At 32.4% G+C, this 18472-nt stretch overlaps 2 protein-coding genes and 1 long non-coding RNA gene across 5 annotated transcripts in view; 1 reads left to right on the top strand and 2 right to left on the bottom strand.

Annotated features, from left to right (window-relative positions):
- Nucleotides 1–16052, top strand: part of LOC140050383 (WD repeat-containing protein 19-like) — a 61500-nt gene extending 45448 nt beyond the window's left edge. Inside the window, exons 13-30 of the mRNA XM_072095546.1 lie at nucleotides 6425–6572; nucleotides 6741–6907; nucleotides 7878–8013; nucleotides 8259–8320; nucleotides 8678–8788; nucleotides 9098–9207; nucleotides 9345–9402; nucleotides 9819–10048; nucleotides 10437–10577; nucleotides 10761–10850; nucleotides 11063–11187; nucleotides 11536–11717; nucleotides 12079–12253; nucleotides 12741–12865; nucleotides 13309–13390; nucleotides 13749–14023; nucleotides 14245–14321; nucleotides 14592–16052. Of these exons, the coding sequence (XP_071951647.1) occupies nucleotides 6425–6572; nucleotides 6741–6907; nucleotides 7878–8013; nucleotides 8259–8320; nucleotides 8678–8788; nucleotides 9098–9207; nucleotides 9345–9402; nucleotides 9819–10048; nucleotides 10437–10577; nucleotides 10761–10850; nucleotides 11063–11187; nucleotides 11536–11717; nucleotides 12079–12253; nucleotides 12741–12865; nucleotides 13309–13390; nucleotides 13749–14023; nucleotides 14245–14321; nucleotides 14592–14706 (2409 nt within the window). The 3' untranslated portion in view covers nucleotides 14707–16052. The remainder of the gene's footprint in view (nucleotides 1–6424; nucleotides 6573–6740; nucleotides 6908–7877; nucleotides 8014–8258; nucleotides 8321–8677; nucleotides 8789–9097; nucleotides 9208–9344; nucleotides 9403–9818; nucleotides 10049–10436; nucleotides 10578–10760; nucleotides 10851–11062; nucleotides 11188–11535; nucleotides 11718–12078; nucleotides 12254–12740; nucleotides 12866–13308; nucleotides 13391–13748; nucleotides 14024–14244; nucleotides 14322–14591) is intronic.
- Nucleotides 1259–5425, bottom strand: LOC140050415 (uncharacterized). Its single transcript, XR_011845391.1, has 4 exons — nucleotides 5383–5425; nucleotides 3914–4039; nucleotides 3285–3362; nucleotides 1259–1880 (listed from the first exon to the last, which is right to left on the bottom strand). It is a non-coding gene; the product is annotated as an uncharacterized lncRNA (long non-coding RNA).
- Nucleotides 16053–16069: 17 nt separating the features above from the next.
- On the bottom strand, nucleotides 16070–18472 carry LOC140050401 (uncharacterized). 3 transcript variants are annotated; one of them, XM_072095572.1, is made up of 3 exons: nucleotides 18408–18472; nucleotides 17079–17193; nucleotides 16070–16846 (listed from the first exon to the last, which is right to left on the bottom strand). In XM_072095572.1, exons 2-3 carry the CDS (start codon nucleotides 17168–17170, stop codon nucleotides 16327–16329), a joined length of 612 nt encoding a protein of 203 aa, XP_071951673.1. In that variant the 5' UTR covers nucleotides 17171–17193; nucleotides 18408–18472; the 3' UTR covers nucleotides 16070–16326. The 3 variants fall into 3 exon arrangements, with proteins under 3 accessions (XP_071951673.1, XP_071951674.1, XP_071951675.1); XM_072095573.1 differs by having other exon boundaries at nucleotides 17079–17188; nucleotides 18408–18444; XM_072095574.1 differs by having other exon boundaries at nucleotides 18364–18442.

Raw genomic sequence — 18472 nt, 5'->3', positions numbered from 1 at the left:
GTTGATTCGATGAAAGGACCACCTTTGATCATGACCCTTTACATCTATTTTGATGTCATTCTTGACTAATTCTTGTGAATGGAATATTCTGATATTTAAATAATCATTGTGGAATCTTGTTTGTTTTCTACTGCATGAATTCATTAGGTTTTTGTGTAACACAATATTTATATTGAATGATACTTTTCAGGGCAAAGCATTGATTTCAAAAGAGGCCCAGTATAGTATTAACAATTATCAACTAATTTGCATTAAAGGTACAATAACATATATATTGAAAGTACTGTAAAGAAAAAAGTTCATATATTGTGGATAGAATTTTTTAAAGTTGAAAGCATCATAGATTTCAAGTTTATTTTAATATATAAATCCAAAGACAAATTACTGAAACAAGTGACAATGGTGTGGGTATCAGTGATTGGATCTCAATGTAGATACAAAATAAAATAAAGCAAACGGAACTATTTGCAATTCAAATAGAAAAAGTAGTTAACACATCAAACCTGTTCTTTGTGAATTGCATTTGTTACCAGACAGACTCATCATTTTCAAGATTATGCTCCCACCCAATTTCACCTATGTATTCCAGTTTCCTGGACGTTTTGCATACTCACTACTGAGGACGATCATAGTATATTGATCGAATTGTAGAAAAACTCAACAGATCTTTTCAGAACTAATATACATGGTGTATTGCAAACTTTATATCAACATAAGAGGATGCTCATCACATAAAAGACACTGAACAAAAAGGCTCTGCGATATATTTCCGATAAAACAACAAATACAAATTTGTTGTTATCGATATTGCCTGCTTAGAGGTGAAATATAAGATTTGACATCCCAGAGGGAATGATATTTTGCTTGAGGGAATATATATCTTGAAGCGCAAGCTGAGGGAAATAAATTACCGAGAGCAAAATATCATACTCGAGGGTATGTCAAATCTTATATTTTACCGATATAAAACATAAGTCATGTAATATCATGCAATATTGTGTATATACAGTATGCATTTGGCAGGCGTTTATTCTAAGGCGGGTTTTTTTCCAAACGATGTTCTATGGAAGCTTTTTTTCAAAATGGGATGTTTTTTCAAATAATATATTTACCAATATTAAGCCAAAACATCGCTGTTTAGAACATAGACTAGATTGAACCGTAGAACCACACCAAATACAGTATGTATAGCACTTCTACCAATGTTTATGTTGGATGGGTTACGAAACTTGATGACAAAAAAAAAAACAGATAGATCAACATTAAAAAAACTTTTTTTTTTTTTATTTCACAGGCATAACATTTATTTTAAATTCTTCAAACTTGGCTTAGTCATGTACAATAGTTCTAGTTATCTTGTGAAGATTGTAGGGGTGTAGTAGATGAGGTACAGTGCACCAAGTCCTTCCAACTTTGACAGTCTTTAGCAGGAATCCAGAAGCTGGTAGAATGGCATGTTTGTCCATGTTAACCCTCCAATTCATTTTCGTTTTCCTTCCACAGTATGTTTTTTTGTGACCCAAAATGTAGGATTCAAAATATTTTTTTTAATTGTATAAAACTATAATGTATGACTATAATTTATTTCATTAATTATTTGAATAAATGAATGAATAAATTTTTAGTTTAATTGTTTTAATTTTATATATAATAGATATATATTTTTATAAGTATAAGAATTTTTATTCCATTGACATTGATAATGATATAAATTTTTATAATATTTTTATTTTTAAAATCAAAATTCAGGCCATATTTATAAATTTTGATAAATATAATATATAAATATATAAAATATAAATCAATGTGCACTAATTTATATATTTGAAAAATACTTGTGGGATCACAATCTTTAGTGTTGGGATTTCCACAGAGGAATTCTATAAACAGAAAAAAAAAGTTATTTCTATAAATACGAATGAAATATGCGGTTTTCAGCCCATATTCTTAAACCGGACTTCAGTCGTAGTTCAAATTCGATTCATAAAAGAAGTAGTCGAAGTTTGCAGTTCGACTTAAAATAACAAGGTTGGGCTTTTAGTCGAGTTTCACAACAGAGGTATACTGGCCAATGATAGGACAGTATTGAGGAGCAGAAGAAATTTAGTGCATTAATATCACTTTCAATTTTATTACAAACAATTTTTTACAAGATTATACTGAAATATAATTTTAATCCTTTATTATTACAACAAGATCAGTAACAATTTATGAAGTACTTCTGATTAACATTAAATAAAAACTACAAAATATGTACAGGAACCATGTTCCAATTTCAATATGTTCAAACAATTCAATATTGGACATATTTTATGAAATTCATTTTGTAAAAGGCATTATATTCAAATAATTCAATAAACTAGAGTTGCGTAAAATAAAAACAATGCTGATACCATCAACTTTTGACGCCTGTTGCAGGAGCGGATCCAGGATTTTGTGAAAGGGGAGGCGCAACTGTAGAGAGGCCACACCAACCCAACCATTGTGGGGCTGAGTTGAGGCGATTTTGAAAATATAACACCTCTAGATGGTCGGAAATGGCACTCTTACGTTAAATAAATGTATTAAAAATTGATATTTTAAATATGAAAACTGAGGTACTAGCCTATTAAAGGGTGACATTTTCCCCATAGACCTATTTTGTGTAAAAGCGTCACAACAGGGTGTTTCGCGCAGTCAGCGTTTGCACGTACATGGCGGAAAAAGGTGCTTGTCCAGGGCTGTCGACAGGACCTGTGGCGAAGCGAACTTTGTAAATGACGCCCCAGATGGCCGGAAATGGTACTCTCGCACATAAAATTCATGATAAATGGCACCACTAATTTGCAGGAAAAGACACTCTCATATGTAGCATGCTACCAATGAGCAAAACGATCATACTTTTTCCCTCCAATAAACATGTGTCCTTTGTACGAATCGTTCATACCCACCTCGCTGTGTATGAGTACGATACACGTGTCAATACCATGTTACATCCAGGGACCAAAATGCGTTTATTTTTCAGGTGAAAATAGGAAATTCATTTCGCAACTCTTACAGACAGCAACGGTTATGGTGACCTCTACTAAGAAGTAAATTAGCACGGCGCTGAAACAATGTGTTTTAATCAAAAGTGAAAGTACTTTACTTTTTTTTACGCCTTTTTTCCCAATTTTTTCCTTATGGTAGGATAATTTTTTTTTCTCCAGATTTATAGGGGGCGTGAGGAGGGTGCTCCTCCCTCTGGATCCGCCACTGTGTTGAGTGTTACAAATTGTCTTTTTGATCGACTTTGTTAAACTTACTTAAATAATCTGCAATTTTTAACCAATTTTCATCCTGTCCTCCTGTTAGTTTCCATTTCATTAAATCATTTTCTTGGGCTGCAAGAAAAAATTGTACAAATGTAGGATACTTCCCAATATATTTACTTAATAATAGTAATAATAGTAAATACCATAGTCATGTTTTCTACTTGAGGGAATCATATTATGTACTGTATTGTGTTTTTGTATGAATATGTACAATGGGTACAAAACAAACACAAATGAAGATGTCTTTTGTTGGTTGTAGATTAATCTATAATTATAGTTAATACAAATTATTGTTCAAAGGGTGATATCAGTAGAGGGTTTAAAACATTATTGTATTTTGTACATGAATTGAGTGATAAGGATATCTTAAATTTATTAATATTTGAAAACTGCCAAACAGCACAGTAGTTTAAATAGTTTAGTATAGCAATCATGTTTTCTACTTGAGGGAATCCTTTATTATGCATTATTGTTCCTGTATGAACTGGTACAACTCAAACAAAATGTTAACACCCTGTTATGATGGTCTGAATTTACTAAATGTGATGCTTTACGTTTTAAAAATTGGTATGAATGTATGTTAAAATGGCCACAAAAGACGAAACATAACAATTACTTACTGTTTAACAAAGGAAAAGGCAACCATTTTTGTTCAAACCACATGGTTCTCAGAGGTTTTGGTGTAAAGGTGGTCAGGTAGCTACGGCCCAGCTTTTTCGGCACTTTGGCAACGGAAAATCGAAATCCTAAAAAAAAACAATTTGGTCATTTTATTCCCCCACACACCCCATCTACATCCTTCCCCTACATTGTTTATTATACTAAACACAAATATATGTAGTGAAGAGATTAATTTACAAAATTTCTTAAATACAGTATAAAATAACTTTATTTAAGAATTTGAAATCTCAAACTTCTGTACTAAATAGTCAGTATGGTTTTTTCACATGTAATAAATGCATTTTTTACTAGCTAAAAGCTATAATTAGCCTCCAGTATACCAGTATGGAATTATAGTACAATTCTTATTTTGGATGTTATATAATTCTCATACATAGTGTATCACACAACAAAATAGATTACTGTATTGGCATTTTAACTTAAACTTTTTACATCAAAAGATTTCATTATGTCAATGCAATAAGTTCCTTAGTACAATGACTCTTTTAAATATTTCATCATGTCGATGCAATAAGTTGCATGATGAAATCTTTTAAAGAGTCATTGTACTAAGGAACTTATTGCATCAACATGATGAAATCTTTAAAAGAGTCATTGTACTAAGGAACTTATTGCATCAACATGATGAAATATTTAAAAGAGTCATTGTACTAAGGAACTTATTGCATCAACATGATGAAATCTTTTAAAGAGTCATTGTACTAAGGAACTTATTGCATCGACATGATGAAATCTTTTATAGAGTCATTGTACTAAGGAACTTATTGCATCAACATGATGAAATCTTTAAAAGAGTCATTGTACTAAGGAACTAATTATTGCATCAACATGATGAAATATTTAAAAGAGTCATTGTACTAAGGAACTTATTGCATCAAGATGATGAAATATTTAAAAGAGTCATTGTACTAAGGAACTTATTGCATCAACATGATGAAATATTTAAAAGAGTCATTGTACTAAGGAACTTATTGCATCAACATGATGAAATATTTAAAAGAGTCATTGTACTAAGGAACTTATTGCATCAAGATGATGAAATATTTAAAAGAGTCATTGTACTAAGGAACTTATTGCATCGACATAATGAAATCTTTTGATGTAAAAAGTTAAAGTGCCAATACAGTAATCTATTTTGTTGTGTGATACACTATGTATGAGAATTATATAACATCCAAAATAAGAATTGTACTATAATTCCATACTGGTATAATGTGATCCTGGAGACTAATTATAGCTAGTTAGCTAGGCCTAGGCTAGTAGAAAATGCATTTATTACATGTGAAGACTACCATACTGACTATTTAGTACAGAAGTTTGAGATTTCAAATTCTTAAATAAAGTTGTTTTATACTGTATTTAAGAAATTCTTTGTAAATTAATCTCTTCACTACAATACAACACTTACCTTTAGCTTTCTATGTATGTCTACCAACCACGAAGGAGTGAAATGGTCTAACCCGCGTTTCTTGTTGGCGTTCTTATATAGGGTTATTTTTAGGAAATTTGTCACTCTTAGTCTTTAGAGATCTGATTGGTCTCTTTGTTGATGTCGTCATTTAGCCGTGTTGAACGTCATTATTTAGCTTGAATTGTTCCTTACAATTTCAATTCCGGAAATGGGTATGGGTCAAGGCCGAGCGGTTAAGACAGTAAACTGTAATCACGTAGCCATAACATCGGCAGGGGTTCGAGGCTCACTCGCTCCATGGTTCTGGTATAAGGACTATAAACGTAGGTCCAGTGTACACATCTAGCTCATGTGTACTTTAAAGAACCTAGTATAATAATAACACTATATATATACTTTCTTTATTTCCATTCATATATTAAATGGTTTTGAAAGGATACCTTTTATCATGACCCTCTATTTTGAAAACTTTCCAACGATGCCATTCTTTACTAATTCTTGTGAATGGAATATTCTGATATTTAAATAATAATTGAGGAATCTTGTTTGTTTTCTACTGCATGAATTCATGAGGTTTTTGTGTAACACAATATTTATATTGAATGATACTTTTCAGTGCGAAAGCATTGATTTCAAAAGAGGCCCAGTATAGTATCAACAAGTATCAACTAATTTGCATTAAAGGTACAATAACATATATATTGAACGTAAAGAAAAAAGTTGAAAGCATCATAGATTTAAAGTTTATTTTTAACATATAAATCAAATGGCAAATTACTTAAAATGCTGTGTGTATCAGTGGCTGGATGTCAATGGAGATACAAAATAAAATAAGCAAAACGCTAAATCAAAACGATAAAGTAAAACGGCCAGAAAATGTGGCTGTAAAAGAACTATATACACAAAGGGTATATATACTCACTGTAGAGCCTTACCTGTATGTTTATTAAATCATATAGTCTATGTATGTTTTGTGTAAAATGTATTTAATAATGATTGATAATGATAATAATAATATATTTGTTTATATACTTTTTAGGTGAATGATCATACGCTAGAGATTCCAAGCTTTTCAGCAACTGTTGACGGTGTAATATGGGAAAACTGGCCTTACGATAAAGGAGTGTTTATTGCATATGACGACGATAATATCTACACGTATGTCTATTCTAGAGAAACCATCAAAGGTAATAAAAGACATTGGTATACATTAGTAGCAAAATCAAATGCTGTAGATTAAATTTAGATTTTTTTGTACTACAGAATTGTTCCAAAGCAACATATATCAATTGTCATACTGAGAGGGTCTTTTATTGAGAAGGCCATTTGTTCATACTTTTATTTTTTGATACCAGGGCCACAGGTGACCCTTGCTGGTACAACTAAACTGCCTTATGCCCAGAAGCCACTTCTACTTTACAATGGAGAAGTCACTTGTCAAACACCATCAGGAAAAACAACCACTTTGCAACTTGATACTCACAACTTTCATGATAAGCTGCAAGACTTATCCATGGATGAGGTAAGGTTTCTATAGTTTAAACAAAATGACTCAGTCAAAGCAAAATTATTTAATCATTAACGAGAGAAGCCTACTGTATCTTTGTAGGCTTTTCAGTCTTTGTTACTAATTTCCTGTCACCCTTTGGTGCTTTGTACTTTGTTAATTTTACTCATTTGTTGTTGAGAATGGTTCCGAAACATTATTCACAACTGATAATGTAAGTTGCCATTCCAAGATTAATCTGGATTTTATCACAATAATTTGTGGTAAATTTACTCTTGTACACTCAAACGATGCAGAATGACGGTGGCAGGGTGACTTTCAATGTCAAAAATGTCCATCATTCATCTGTTCATTTTCATGTAAAAGATGATGCAACTTGCCAGATCAATCTGGATTTTTTTGTTGGCCTTTTTTATCACAATAATTGGGCAGAAAACACTAACAAAAGAGTAAAGTTTTGTGGTAATTTACTCTAACAAGTTGTGCAATGCAGTGTATTTATTTATACTTATATTACATTTACAATTGTACACTCAAACTATGCGTGGGCAGGGCAGGGTGACACAAGGTTTAGTATAACTCAAGGTCAATGTCATGTACTTTTTTAACATTTTGAATATGGTATGAGTCAAATTTGAAGAGCAAAAGTCCAATAATTATCCAAATAATCTTCATATTATAAAACTGTTAAAATTGTTTGTAAGTAGAGACTTTTTTCTAAAAATTAATTGTTTATGGTGAACAAAAAATTAAAATTATTTGTTGATCTTTTTTGTCATTAAATTTTATTTTAAAGTTATATAGCAAATGTCTCTTAATTCGTTTATTATATTGATTTTTTAAAATTGTTTATATAACTTCTACTTGCTTTCTTGTATTCTCTTATGGGACCTCTCAGGATGTAATTCCCTTTTAAGTATCCCTTTTACCATGCAAATGATTTTTTTGTCTGCTTTTTGTTGATAATTTTCCTTTTTTTTTAAAGTTAAAGGCATCACTCAAGAAATCACTTGCACTAAAGAAACTTCGTGAATCTTGGGTTATATGCCACTTCATCAACAAGAAGGAAAACTGGATGGAACTGGCTGATACCGCTTTGGAGCAGTTGGAACTTGAATTTGGTAAACATTTGTTTTTTGCTAGTTCAATGTCTAAAGCTCTCTCTACATTATCAAACTTTATTTGACAAAAAAATATGATGTGCCCATATATGGACACGATGATGTGATATCACTACCATTTTGGGCACATCATACTCTTTTTGTCAAACTACTTTGATAGTGTAGACAGAGCGTATCACTGCACACACTCCCTTATGCCTAGTTTTAATAACACTCTGTGCCTCAATACTATTTTCCCCTTGCAGCAATGAGAGTGTACAGGCAGATGGGTGAAGCGGGTATGCTGCTGGCCTTACTAAACATGCTTGTAAGTTTTGGATATCTTATTTACACAAAAGAAGATTAGCACAAACACTCATAAAACATAATTAGGTGACCATTAAGCTAGTTTTCCACTAAGTGAATTTATTTGTGCAAATCAAAAGTGTTCAATAATGTGCAGATCTTAATATTTGCCTTCATGTACTTGATTGTAGTAGCAGTAGTAGTATGTTGAAAATAAATTGCATTGAAATTGAATTGAATACTTTGACCTGACTTGTGGCCTGGAAAAATAACTAATCTTAACTCAAGAATGTTCGATTCACACAAATATATTCGCTAACACCTTGAAATAACATGTTTTTTATTCCTTCAACATCTTTTTGATTTTTGCTTCTTTTAGGGAACTGAAGATCGGAACCTTCTAGCCGGTAACTTGGCTTTAATGAAGAAAGATTTTAATCTTGCGCAAGAGCTTTTCCTAGCCTCAAGTTCACCAATGATGGCACTTGAGGTCTCTATGAACATTTTCAATATCTCATTCATTTGTTCTGGGTCTGTACAATAGATGTACTAGTCAGAATGAATTATTCTCAGTGCTTCTCCACATAGGACAATTGTTTCCGGTATTATAGGCAAATTCCATGATACAGCATCTCATGTGTATCACATGTAGTGTCTGTATCATGGAAGCTTAGGATAGGGATGCAGGCGTCACATAATGTGGTACACACTTGTATTGTATTGTATTGTATCATACAATTTGCCTAGATACAGTACCATAATTTGAATGAACTAATACATTTCTATTTTCATGTATTAGATGAGAAGAGACTTACTACACTGGGATCAAGCACTTAAACTGGCTAAAAACTTAGCACCAGATCAGATTCCATTCATATCCAAGGAATATGCTCAACAACTGGAATTCACGTATGTTTATGTCAAAAAGAAAATATTTTATAGTTATTCAGCATTACTGTATGTGGACGGCTGTTAATCATGTGATAATGTTAAGTATTATGCTATTTTACGTTTATCATTACCATTGATACTTTTATAATTTACAGTGGTGACCATTCCAATGCTCTCATACACTTTGAAAAAGGAGTCACAAAGTTACCAGAGGTACAGTGTAAACCATTATATTAATGTTTGTAAGAAAGAAAGAAATTCTCATATTCATTAATTTGAAATTTGTTTGGACCTCAAGAATAGTCTGGTATTTGGAGAGTTCTCAGTTTTCTGGTTGTCCTGGCAATGGTAATAACAATGCTGTTGATTTGTCATGATCTATGTAACTCTAGTTTTTAGTGGGCCTCTCCTACAATATCACAAGCCCTTAGGGTTTCCTGGAGGTCCCTTTTATCTTCTTTAAATTTGTTTTACTCTTTTTCTCATGTGTATTCTTTGTTAATGAGATCAATAAAGAGAGATTGATAGATTTTTAGAAAGTCTGATATTGAGAGGGTTGAAAGGGTACTGAAATTAAAATTGTTTTGAAACAATTTACTGATAGTAACCTATGATCTATATTTACACAGCATCGTGATCATGATGAATCGTGCGCCTCTGGAATTGCAAGGACATCAATTCGGTGTGGTGATATCCGGCGTGGAGTCCAGATGGCAACAAAAATGCCAAACCGCGCCCTCAAGAAAGACTGCGCTGCTATACTAGAAAGTATGAAGCAGTATTCTGACTCTGCTGCCCTCTATGAGAAAGGTGAATTTTACGACAAGGCTGCATCTGTTTATATTAAGTGCAAAAACTGGTGAGTTATTCTAAATGGTTGTTTACTTGTTCAGACTTTTCCAAATACTAAAGCTCTGAACTTGATTTCATTTCTCCAAGTTATGCTTATTTACACTGTACCCACATGCACTATTTTTCATTGTACATTGGGACGCAACACAATTAATTTTACTATCACAAGCGATAGATTATTTCCTGCTTGTCATTGGTCAACTTGCTTACATTGCGCTTACGTCTTTGCGTTGCATCTAAGCTTTATACCTATGTTAGTGTTGAAATTTGGAAGTACTATATGCCATTATTCCCAAATATGTACACCCCTCAAAAGGAAAATGGGGAACTTTTGTTCTCAACATCTTTTTTCTATTCTTTTACGGCAATTTTACAATAGATCAATTATATTTCAGGAATAAAGTGGGTGAGCTACTTGCTCAAGTAACTTCCCCTAAGATTCACATGCAGTATGCGAAGGCCAAGGAAGCTGATGGTAGATACAAAGATGCAGCCAAGGCCTATGAGAATGCTAAGGACTTTGATAATGTAATCAGGTAAGGAAACTGCAGAAAGTGAGATGTAGATATGTGTATGCTATGTTTGTGTGTTTCTCATATATCTTTCATATTATTTTTTTAACTTGAAAAATAAAATTAATTGTATTGTAAGGCAAAGCTATGTATAGATGCGCACAGTAAATAAACAATACAATAAACAAAGTTGTTTTTTTTTCTCAGGATACAACTTGATCACTTACATAATCCTGAGGAAGCTGTGAGGATAGTGAGAGAAACGAAATCAACAGAGGGCGCCAAAATGGTTGCCAGGTAATATTTTAAATTGTCTTAAATTAATTCAGAAAATTGTTTTGATTTGAAACTGCATTGCCAGAATTATTTAATCTGCTTGTTATCACTATCATATTTAGACATATCACCACCATATTTGGGCACATCACATCACACTTTTTTTGTCAAACTAGTTTGATAGTGCAGACAAAGCTTTATGTGACCATTATTGTTTGTATACTGTTTTCCAGATTCTTCCAGAAACTGAATGATTACAGTTCTGCTATCCAGTTCCTTGTCATGTCAAAGTGCAATGATGAAGCATTCCAGCTAGCTCAACAACATGGGCAAATGGAAGTCTATGCAGAGATCATTGGTAAGCAGTATAAACAATCCACAATGAACCTGGATTTAAACCGATTGTTTTTAAATGCCCAAATTCTTTCCTATTTGCTGTAAAATGTATTTGGGAAATCACAATTTATGGAAAACTACTGTAGACATTTGTAAGCTTAAGTTTCTTTCTGGTTTTTGATTTACTGCATTCTAACTAGTGAATGTTTGGTTTGATCAGGGAATTGTAAAATTTTACAACTCCCTGGTTTGATAGCCCAAATCTTATTACTAGTGTTTATTTTACATCGAAACCTTTCAAAATATATCACATAAGACATTTACTAATGTATATGATAAAATGGTTGCATAATTTTTTCATTTCTTATAGGTGATGATGCAACCCAAGAGGATTACCAGAGTATTGCTTTACACTTTGACAATGAAAAGAGTCATTTTCTTGCTGGCAAGTTCTTCCTTCTGTGTTCACAGTATAAGAAAGCATTGCAGCATTTCTTGCGCTGTCCGTACACAAGTGAGGATAGCCCTGCTGTGGAAATGGCTATTGAAACGGTAAGTAAATCATTACAGGTTTTTTAATCTAACTTACATTTGTTTACAATATTTTCTTTCATGGTTACAGTTATTAAAATGTTATGACATTTAGATAAATAACATCTACCAAATATATGTATGAATTCATGTGTATTCATTCCCCAGAAAGACAATATATGTACAACTATAAAACTAGTTTGACAAAAAAGGTGTGATGTGCCCAAATATGGTAGTGATATTCCCAAATATGGTAGTGATATGACATCACCATGTCCATATTGGGCACATCACATTTTTTTGTCACAAAAAGTTTGATAGTGTAGACGGAGCTTAATACAGTATTAAAATAGAAATAGCAATGTATTTAATTATTTCACAGGTTGGTCAAGCGAATGAAGACCCATTGACTCACCAGTTAATAGATTATTTGATGGGTGAGACAGACGGCGTGCCAAAAGATGCCAAATACTTGTTCCGATTGTACATGGCATTAAAACAACACAGAGAGGCAGCAAGAACTGCTATCATCATCGCAAGAGAAGAACAGAATGCTGGTGAGGAGTTCTTCTGGTTTTTCTTTGACAAAATTTGAACATTAAAAACTATTAATTTCAATACTATAAATTCATATTTTTTCCAGTCAATTAGGTTAATTATTTGAGAAAAAAAACCAGAATTGTGATTATTAATGTTTCCACTTATGGATGACAACATAGATATTAACACATTATTAATGTACATTTTAATGTTCTTCTTGGAATTGAATTTACTTTACACAGCTTGTACACTTCAATATGTTTTTTTTTCTTAAGCCTGTTATTCTTCTTAAGTGTGTTTTTCCTAATTTCTAAGCCTGTTTTTTCCCTTATTTCTTAAGCCTATTTTCTTCTTTCTTACGGCTGTTTTTCTTCCGTCTTAAGCCTGTTTTTCTTCCTAAGTATGTGTTTCTTCATTTCTAAGCCTGTTTTTCTTCTTTCTGTAGTCTGTTTTTTTTTCATCTGTGTGTTTTTCTTCATTTCTAAGCCTTTTTTCTTCTTACAGGAAACTATCGTAATGCACATGATGTGCTGTACAGCATGTACACTGAACTACGCTCACAAAAGATCAAGATACCATCTGAGATGGCAACCAACCTCATGATACTGCATAGCTACATCCTTGTTAAGGTTTGTTATACTGTCATTTTTGAATGTGTCACTTTGTCCAGGTTGCTCTCAAAACTAGATATCTCTCATGTGGCGTAACAGAGCTTATGTGGACCTCTAAGTAGAGCTCAGAGGAAAAACAGGCATTCAACTATGTTGAAAAAAGCTAAAAACGTCTGAGGCCTCCAGACCACTTTAGGTCTCTAAACCAGGGGCCTCAGCGTTACACTATTACCCATTGGCCAGCATCCAATTATCATAATACTGTAGTATAATCTTAGTGTAATTGTTGATATAAAGTTTGCGGTACACCAAGTAGTTCTGAGAGGAACTGTTGAGTTTCTCGACGTTTTGATCAACATGCTTTGATCATCATCAGGAGTGAGAATGTGTAATTATAAAAATATTGGAAATTTAATATATATATACAATCATCTGCTAATTAATTTTACCTGTAATTTCAGATTCATGTGAAACGAGGTGACCACATGAAGGGAGCCAGAATGCTCATTAGAGTCGCAAACAACATCAGTAAATTTCCTTCACGTACGTACAAATATACAATCTTATTACAGTACTGTTCAGATTGATAAAGACCAGTGTATTATGTTTTAAAGCAAAGAATTTACCTATGTGTTCTCATATAATGTATGTGTATGTATAGTAAGTGACACAGTGGTCTCTAATCACTACCATTGAGAACCAATTGACTGCTACAGACTTGCGTAAGGCCTTATCAACTACCTTACAAATTAAGACAACACTATTTTAAATCATTTAAATGGGTTGTAGGGCCCTTAGAAAACTTTTATATTACTGAAAGGGCTACCATAAAAGAAAATAAATGAATAATTAAACATAAACACTAATAGTAATGAATCTTATTATATTTGTTTAATTACAGATATTGTTCCAATTTTAACATCCACTGTGATCGAGTGTCATCGGTCTGGTTTAAAGAACTCGTCATTTTCATACGCAACAATGCTAATGAGACCGGAGTATCGCAATAAGATTGATCTCAAATATAAGCGCAAGATTGAAGCAATAGTGCGACGACCTGATAAGACTGAAGAAGACGAGCCAACGAGTCCATGTCCTTATTGCAAGTTTGATTTGGAGACGTCTGAACTTGTCTGTCCAGGTTGCAAGAACAACATTCCATACTGTGTAGTAACAGTGAGTTTACAGGAACATTTATTAATTAGGAACCATATTACAAACGCTAAAAATGGAAAAATATATGCACATAAATTACAGGTCTCTCTCCTCCAAAAGCAATGCACATGTCAACTGAAACCAGCAATAAAGAAGGTTAACAAAGCAAGTAATGTTAGCAGTTACAATTATTCAGAATAATCACTTTATCTTTATACACTTTCAATTTATTTCTCTAACAGGGTCAACATATGGTGAAAGATGATTGGTCAGTTTGTCCACAGTGCAATTTCCCAGCACTTTATTCAGAATTTAAGAGGTAAGACAGTTAATAAATAATACAGTTAATAAAAGAATACTAACAAATTGGCATCTAATATGACCATGATTTGATGTTTGTTGGAAAAACAATTATTATAATTCAAAATGTACGCAGCCATCCATAATTGGATGATATACTTTCCCCACCATTATGAGTTGTGTCAGCCACAACTAAATTTATCCAGATATTTCTTGATGTCATCTCTCTATCTTCTTTTTCTATATGATTTTAAGTGAATGAAAACAAATAAATCATTTTGTTTTATAGACTTTTAGAATCTGATGACACGTGTCCAATGTGCTCCGACACCATCAAGCCAGGGAAAGTTCACAAGATAGAGGATCCATCTATATACCTGCATGCTGACAAAGGTGAAGAGTAGTTCATAGGTTACTGAGGTCAATTGGATTGATTCAATTGACCTTTATTCCACATACACAACAAAGCACAGATCTTAACTTTTCACTTGTAAATCATAAAGAAACGTACCTTCTAGTAATTAGATAATTGAGTTTAGATCACCTGACAGATCACCTGACAGTCCTCAAATAAAAATGTTATGGTTAGTGCAGTACTGTAGTTTTAACTATTAAGCTAAGAAACATTTAGAATATATCAGCAAATTTAAACCTTTGATTTCAGGGCCCTCTGACCATGAATCAATTATTTAATATTTATCATTACAAATGTATATATAATATAAACTAAACTGAATGCCACATAATCACTACTGTTAATTTCCATAGGAACCCACTAAATATAAATCCTGATAAATAACGGAGGTGTAACACGGTTTTGTATACCAAATAACTGCAATCTTATGTAGCAATTTCTGACAATTATATAATTATTTATTATATTTACATTAATTTGTTTTTTATTGTATAAATAATAAACTTGTTTATTTAATTACTAATTATGTATCTGCTTGGTGTTTATACCCACTGGAACATATGTACAAACATGTTAAAAAATTAATATTATAAAGCTCTGTCTACACTAAATTAAACTAATTTCACAAAAGTGTGATGTCTCAAATATGGTAGTGATATTACATCATCATGTCCATATATGGGCATGTCACATTAACTTTGATAGTGTAGACAGAGCTTAAGTTACATAAAATAAATCAAAAGAAATGCAAATATTGACATAAAGCCATGTGTATACCTTGAATTTTAATAATTTTTACCTTGAATAGTTCTTTATATTTGCATTGTTGCTTTCATAATGTTTTATATATAAATAATGAATGTATTTAATGTTATACAGTCAACTCTCCCAATACCGCACACATTTGGGCTGGCCAAATATGTCCGGTTTTCCAGAAAGTCTGGTATTCAGAATGTGTTTTTAATGAATTTTGGACCTTTTGGACTTGAAAAGTCTATTATTGGGAGATTTTCCGGTTTTTAGGGAGTCCGGTATTGAGAGAGTTGACTGTACTATAATTTTGTATTTTGTGATTTTGTCATTGACATAAGGTCAGACCTTGACTTGCTAAGAAGCCTTGATGTATAATGTGCTTATTTTTTAAGATACTACTTAACTATGTCAACTCAACAAAGGCATATAACAATAACAAACTCTCGTTTAGATAGATTTATATTTAATAATTCATATGTAGAAATGATAGATACTGTACAATGTTTTGATTTTTAATTATTTCCAATAAATTGAGACACAGATGGTTCTGGAGTATCTCAAGAATGTGAGATATCCAGAATGTTACATTAAATACAAATTCTTTGTATAATAATGACAGTAGTCGCAATGTGATCCAAAAAGTGAAAAAATGTTAAGTAAACTTATGTAACATCAACTTAAAAGATTGAGTAGAAAAGTTTATAATTTCAAAAATTTAACAACATTTTGAAAATTAGTAAATAAAACAGTTATCAGATGGTAAAAATTGTCTTAAAAATGTTTTTTTTTAATGATACTTGACTCCTATACAAAACATGACACTAAAAAATGACCCTGCCAGTGTCAGACCTATTGCTCATTTATTTGAAATGTATAAAATAGCATCTACAACATCACCAGTTCTTCTCAGCGCCCTCACAGCTTCGTTTCTATTCACTTTCGCTTGTGCAACAATGCAGTCAATATCTGATGAATTCAGTCCGTCCTCGTCCTCATTTTTTTCACCAATTGCTTGAAAAAGAGCGTTTTCTCTTACGCATTCCAATACGTTATCTGCATTCATTATTCGACCTTTATGAATTAACTTTAATTTCTTTATTTTAATTGCAACAGAAATGTGGTTGAGTATCTCCTCACCATTCCAGTGTTTACTAATGTTTACTTTAATTTTCTCCTTGTGGCATTTGATAACTATTGTAAGTCTTTCTTCGCAAGTAGTTTTAATACTTTTATCTTCTTCTATCCCTTTGCATTGCACTGTTGCTGTATTGCTTGAGACTGTGTCTGCATTTTGTGATTTCTCTGTTAGGTGTGCTGCTGCTGGGCAGCAGACCCCTTTGTGAACTGGCCACTCTTTAACTTGACATGCTCGTGAACTATAAACAAAATCAAAGCTAGTAAGGTTAATATATTTTGCATTTTACGCTTAAGAAAAAACAAGTATTTGAACTTAAAACTTTGTATTTCTTTTAACCAGTGATTTTCTCATTTCCTTCATCTGCAGCATCAACAAAATTTAAAGACAAGAAGGAGAAAATATTAGAAAATGCATTAAACCATAGAGATATTATATCTCTATTGTTAAACAATAAAAATGTGTGGTATTACCAATAATATGCACAACAACAACGAGTACACCTCATCATTGTAGGTTTGCTGATCTTGCAAATTCTGCATTGTTGGCTAATTTCTGCAGACATACTTTCCCATCCCAGAATCTAATCTGTTGATTATTTATATAAATAAACATCAGTTCATTAATTTAACCATAGAGAATGATCAACTTATTCAGGATATTAAAGTAATTTGATCTCTCCACATTATGTCAGTCAGAGGCCAAGGGTGGATCCTGTGGATGTTTAGGATTGAGAGGAGGGGAGAACAGGTCTGACCCTACTACTACTAGGTAGCAAAAAATGGTAGATGAGAGCAAAGAATATATATCACAAGAATGAGTATTCCGCGATTTTCCCTGTAACAGTAATATTGTCCATGTGGTAGGGCGCCGCCATAAGTGTGGATGTATCTGGGATGTATACAACTTTTTGTGACGGTTTCAATAATCAAAGGCTAGACCACCGGTAGTATTTTCATGATAAAAAATGTTATCAACTACATGCCAACATCATGTTAAATACTATTTGGATATTTAATTGTTCGTTTTATGCAATTTATTTAGTAAAATCTGCCGTATAAACAGTTTGCTTTATCAACCGGGCGCTACGATAGCGTGACCGGGCGTGTTGGTGTTTACGCGTTTTCACGAAGGATTGTTTAATAATATTCCTATATTTAACTTGTTTCTGGTAAAACAAATAAATGTTAATAACATTTAACATTTTTTCCTATTAATAACATGTATTTTATACTAATTTATATCATAAAAACAATACTTAATTTACCGGGCGTAGAGTAGTACACGGCAATGGTAAAGAATAGGCCGTGCTGAGTAACGATTCATTGATTTTTGGTGTTGCTGTGTCAGGCCTTTTTTGTGAACTAACTTAGCATGTTAGTAAATAATTGTCTGTAAAAGTGAATGTACACTAGTTTGTTAATAAATATGTATTATAAAATAGTTTACAATTGCAAAAACTATTATCATAATTCTATTTAATGTGACATGTATAATATCTATTAAATCAAGTCTTATTTAGTATGTATACATCCGCCCTTATGAGGGCGGGCATCACTCACTGGAGCTCTCTGTTACAAATTTCTCATGCAAAAATCGCGGAATACTCATTCTTGTGATATATATTCTTTGATGAGAGGCAGTAGGGTAGGGGGTATAGGGGGTAGGGCAAAAGGGTGGAACGCCTTGCAAAATGTGTGTATGAAACTATAAACATAAGATAGTAACTCATGATCTAAATCAATATTAATTAATTACCTTATTAATTGTTATTTATTTAGACTAAAACTCGCATTACTCACCACACAGACTTCAGTATCTGCAGTGCAGTGTAGGGAATTTCCCTTTTAATCTACCTCTATCTGGA

This window comes from Antedon mediterranea, chromosome 5 (assembly GCF_964355755.1).
Source record: "Antedon mediterranea chromosome 5, ecAntMedi1.1, whole genome shotgun sequence".
Taxonomy (NCBI): Eukaryota; Metazoa; Echinodermata; class Crinoidea; order Comatulida; family Antedonidae; genus Antedon; species Antedon mediterranea.
Note: the sequence above shows the minus strand (reverse complement) of the source record. Positions and strands in the feature narration are given on the sequence as shown.

Bases quoted from the DNA above. Each gene is read 5' to 3' on its own strand.
- LOC140050401 (XM_072095572.1), bottom strand. From the start codon at position 17,170: ATGTCTGCAGAAATTAGCCAACAATGCAGAATTTGCAAGATCAGCAAA. The intron at 16,847-17,078 runs GTAATACCACAC...TTTTGTTTATAG, and splicing joins TGTTGTTGTGCATATTATTG to TTCACGAGCATGTCAAGTTA.